Raw genomic sequence first — 4,161 nt, forward strand, 5'->3', positions numbered from 1 at the left:
GCTGGCCTTAGGAGGGTCCGCCTCCTGCCGGTGGGGCCGGGCCTGGAGGGGACCCCCATGTGCAGAGGAGTAAGGGCTGGGTCACACCCAGAGGCCCCTGGCTGGGGGGGGCCCCGACAGTGGGGGCGGAGCACATGGGGAGCTGCTGGGTCCTGGGGGCGGGGCCTTTGCTCGTCCCCCTCCCCTGGGGCCCAGAGCTTGGGGACCCCAGCCCCCTCCCCACCTGCTGCCCAGTGGCCCCTCTGACAAAGCTGTTGTCTAATTAGTAAGTTCTCTGTCGCTGTTCAAACCCCTTGCTCGGCAAAATGTAAATGAAACATTTTTTTTTCTGGGTGTCAGTATGAAAAATGACAGTCGCTCGAATATCACAGAGGACATCTGCTCTGGCTCTTAAGTGTGAATGCCTGTTTATGGCTGATGTGGCAAAACTTTGGGGGAAACTTCCCCGAGCACCTGGGCCACCCATTGGTGGGATGCGCAGGGGTCAAGGGTGGCGGGTCCCTCCGCCTGCAGGCTGCGTAGACGCCTCCTGGGTCTGGCTTTCCCGCGGTTCCTATGACCGCCCTGGGCCCCTGGACAGGGCAAGTGGTCATGTGGGAGGTGAGGGGCCACGGGGCCCGTGCTGCATAAGGGCGCTGGGTCTCACCTGCTGTCCCCTGAAAGCTGGGTGCAGGCCCCCTCCTGGGGCCTGGGGAGGGCCCAGCTCTGGCCGGCAGTCCACTCGCCATGGTCTCGGCAGTAACAGTCGTGGCCGCCACCTGGCGGGACGGAGTGAGTGGGGAGAGCTCCTGAAGCCCTGGTGGGGAGCTGTAACTGTCTGCTGGGGCCTGCCGGCTTGGCAGCGCCTCCTCCAGAAAGGCCCTCCGGATTGGGCCAGACTCGTGTTAGTTGTGGCCTGGTCCCTTTTCCACATGGGGCCAGCTGTTCATCGTGCGAGTCGGGCAGTGTCCCCAAGTCCCAGTGTCCTGGCACACCCGTTCTGGGACCGCCAGCGGTGAGCCTGCCACAGGGACAGGCTCTGGGGGGCCGGGGCCCTCACCGAGCGCGTGTCCGCAGGGGAGTACATCAAGACCTGGCGGCCCCGCTACTTCCTCCTCAAGAACGACGGCACCTTCATCGGCTACAAGGAGCGGCCGCAGGACCTGGAGCAGAGAGAGTCCCCACTCAACAACTTCTCTGTGGCTCGTGAGTGTGCCCACGGCCACCCTGGGTTGGAACCGGGGAGGGCTGAGTGGGTGGGCGGGACGACAGGAGTCCTCTCGCGCCCAGCAGCCCAGGGTCAGGTCCCCGGGGCCTCTGGTGGGGCCAGCGGCCTCCAGGGACCAGGCTGGGTGGTGCTGGCTTTGAATCATCTCGGGACGCAGTGAGTGGTTGCTTCCGGCCGCTGGGAGGTCTTTGTGCCGAGTCCCAAGGCTGGAGACCCCAGACCTGTTCTGGGCACTCTGGCTCTGGAGGGCAGAGGGCCTGGCCGAGCAGGGACAGAGCCCCGCCTGCGGCAGCCAGCAGCCAAGAGGCCAGATGGGGCACACCCAGGTCTCTGCACAAAGTCTCTGGGTGGGGACGAGAGTGCGTGAGGGACCCCCAGCTTTGGGAGCCTCAGTCACCCCCAGATGCCTGGCCCCGCGGTGGTTTGCTTCTACCCTCAGCAGGGGTGGGGAGTGTGGGGGGCACAGAGTCGGTGGGTACAGCGTAGCTGGCCTGGCACAAACTGGCACTTTTTCTAAACTCGGTGCTGCTGTGGCCTCGTTCCATACCTACGAGGGGGATGGCAGGGGCGCCCCTGCCTCAGGCTGCTGAGCCAGCGGCCTTCTCCGGTGGTCTGTTTCCACCCTGGAGCCCGGCTCTGCCCGGGGCCAGACCAGGCCCCAGGCCGGGCGGGGAGCCGGGAAGTGCGGGATGGGCTCATGAGCCGGCGGAACTGCTGGGTCCCTCTTGGGACGCCATCAGGGGTGCCGAGCACAGTGCCTGCCATGGGGGTCCAGGCCCCGGCCTGCGCTTCTTCGTACACCTCCGTCTCCAGCGAGCTCTGCCTTCATCCGGCCTGGGAGCCCGGAGCCTGCAGCTACTCCACGTCGCCTGTGGAGGTTCCGGTCCGCGGCCTTGGGCCGAGGTAGCGCAGGCAGATGGGAGGGGCTCGCGGCTTCCGCGCCAGCACCCTGGCTGTCCTACCCCCCCCAGGGTGCTGGCCCCATGCTGCAGGGGAATGGGTGTGGCCAGCAAGCCCCACCCCAAGGGCACAGTCCTGGCCCTGCAAGCCTCCAGCCGGGGAGGGGGTCTGCCAGGGGGGCTTTACCACAACCTGGGTCCTGTGACTCCTCCCCACCCCATCCTCAAGCCTCCACACAGCAGCTGTTAGAGTCGGGGCCCCGGGGTGAGGGGAGACCAGGGCGGCAGGCGCCACTGTCCCCTGCAGCCTGGTGGCCACGTGGGGGACCTTACTTCAGTGCCTCTGGGGTCCCCCCAGTGCTTGCCTGTTTGGGGCCAGGTGGGGGGGTTCAGGAAGGAGGCCTGGCAGGGTGGGGGTGGGCGCCACCTTGCTGGCAGGGCCTGAGGGGCCCAAGGAATGTTCTCTGTGGGCCGAGTGGGGTGGCGAGGGGATGCTGCGGAAGTGCACGGGAGGTGGGCACCATCCAGAGCGCTCCCCGAGCAGGGCGGGGGGACGAGGCGGGTGCTGGGGCCTCGAAACGAGGCCACGGTCCAGCTGGAGCGCCAGCCAAGGAGCAGAGCCACACAGGATGGGGACCTGTCCTTGGGGAGGGGTTCCAGGGCTTGGGGAGCCAGGCTCTGGGATGGGTGTCAGGCACCTAGACCCTGGGGAGACTGGTGGTCTCTGATGGGTGAGTGCGGGGGTGTCAGGACCGAGAAGAAGGGTTTTCCAACCCCTGACCCTGTGTTGACACAGGCCACCGTCCCCATGAGGCCGGCCCCAAGCCCTTCCTGGCACCTGGCCCTGCCACTACTTCCTTACACTCTGCTGAGCCTGAGGAGGGCCCCTCGAGGTTGCCAGGGCCCAGGCCCTGGAATGTCGGGAGCCCCCACACAGGCCCCGAGACCCTGTCCACTCCCACGGGCTGGGCCGGCTGGCCGAGGGTTTCTCAGCACCCCTGACTCGTTCTCCCCATCTCTCAGGGCCTGGTGCACCCCCACAGCCCCTCTGCTCCAGGCATGCGTCTGTGTGCTCCAGCTGTGCGCGTGCTCCAGGAGTGTCTGCGTGCTCCAGCTGTGCGTGTGCTCCAGGTGTGCGTCTGTGTGCTCCAGCTGTGCGCGTGCTCCAGGAGTGTCTGCGTGCTCCAGCTGTGCGTGTGCTCCAGGTGTGCATCTGTGTGCTTCAGCTGTGCGCGTGCTCCAGGAGTGTCTGCGTGCTCCAGCTGTGCGTGTGCTCCAGGTGTGCATCTGTGTGCTTCAGCTGTGCGCGTGCTCCAGGAGTGTCTGTGTGCTCCAGGTGTGCGTCTGTGTGCTCCAGCTGTGCGCGTGCTCCAGGAGTGTCTGCGTGCTCCAGCTGTGCGTGTGCTCCAGGTGTGCGTCTGTGTGCTCCAGCTGTGCGCATGCTCCAGGCACCTCTGCGTGCCCCAGGTGTGCATCTGTGTGCTCCAGGTGTGTGTCAGTGTGTTCCAGGTGTGCGTGTACTCCAGGTGTACGTCTGTGCTCCAGGTGTGTGTCAGTGTGTTCCAGGTGTGCGCGTACTCCAGGTGTGCGTCTGTGTGCTCCAGGTGTGCGTCTGTGCTCCAGGTGTGTGTCTGTGTGCTCCAGGTGTGCGTCTGTGCGCTCCAGGTGTGTGGTGCTCCAGGTGTGCGTCTGTGTGCTCCAGGTGTGCGTCTGTGTGCTCCAGGTGTGTCTGTGTGCTCCAGGTGTGTGTCAGTGTGTTCCAGGTGTGCGCGTACTCCAGGTGTGCGTCTGTGCTCCAGGTGTGTGTCTGTGTGCTCCAGGTGTGCGTCTGTGCGCTCCAGGTGTGTGGTGCTCCAGGTGTGTATCTGTGTGCTCCAGGTGTGTGTCTGTGTGCTCCAGGTGTGTGTCTGTGTGCTCCTGGTGTGCGTCTGTGTGCTCCAGGTGTGTGTCGCTCCAGGTGTGTGTCTGTGTGCTCCAGGTGTGCGCATGCTCCAGGAGTATGTCTGTGCTCCAGATGTGTGTGCTCCAGGTATGCATCAGGAATGCCTCTGGGGG

At 65.7% G+C, this 4,161-nt stretch overlaps 1 protein-coding gene across 1 annotated transcript in view; it reads left to right on the forward strand.

The window, feature by feature from the left end:
- The window catches only part of AKT1 (AKT serine/threonine kinase 1), a 17,468-nt gene that overhangs the window by 7,779 nt on the left and 5,528 nt on the right, over positions 1-4,161 (forward strand). Inside the window, 1 exon segment of the mRNA XM_077776476.1 lies at positions 1,057-1,185. Within this exon segment, the coding sequence (XP_077632602.1) occupies positions 1,057-1,185 (129 nt within the window).

This window comes from Crocuta crocuta, unplaced genomic scaffold (assembly GCF_008692635.1).
Source record: "Crocuta crocuta isolate KB4526 unplaced genomic scaffold, BGI_CrCroc_1.0 scaffold8, whole genome shotgun sequence".
Taxonomy (NCBI): Eukaryota; Metazoa; Chordata; class Mammalia; order Carnivora; family Hyaenidae; genus Crocuta; species Crocuta crocuta.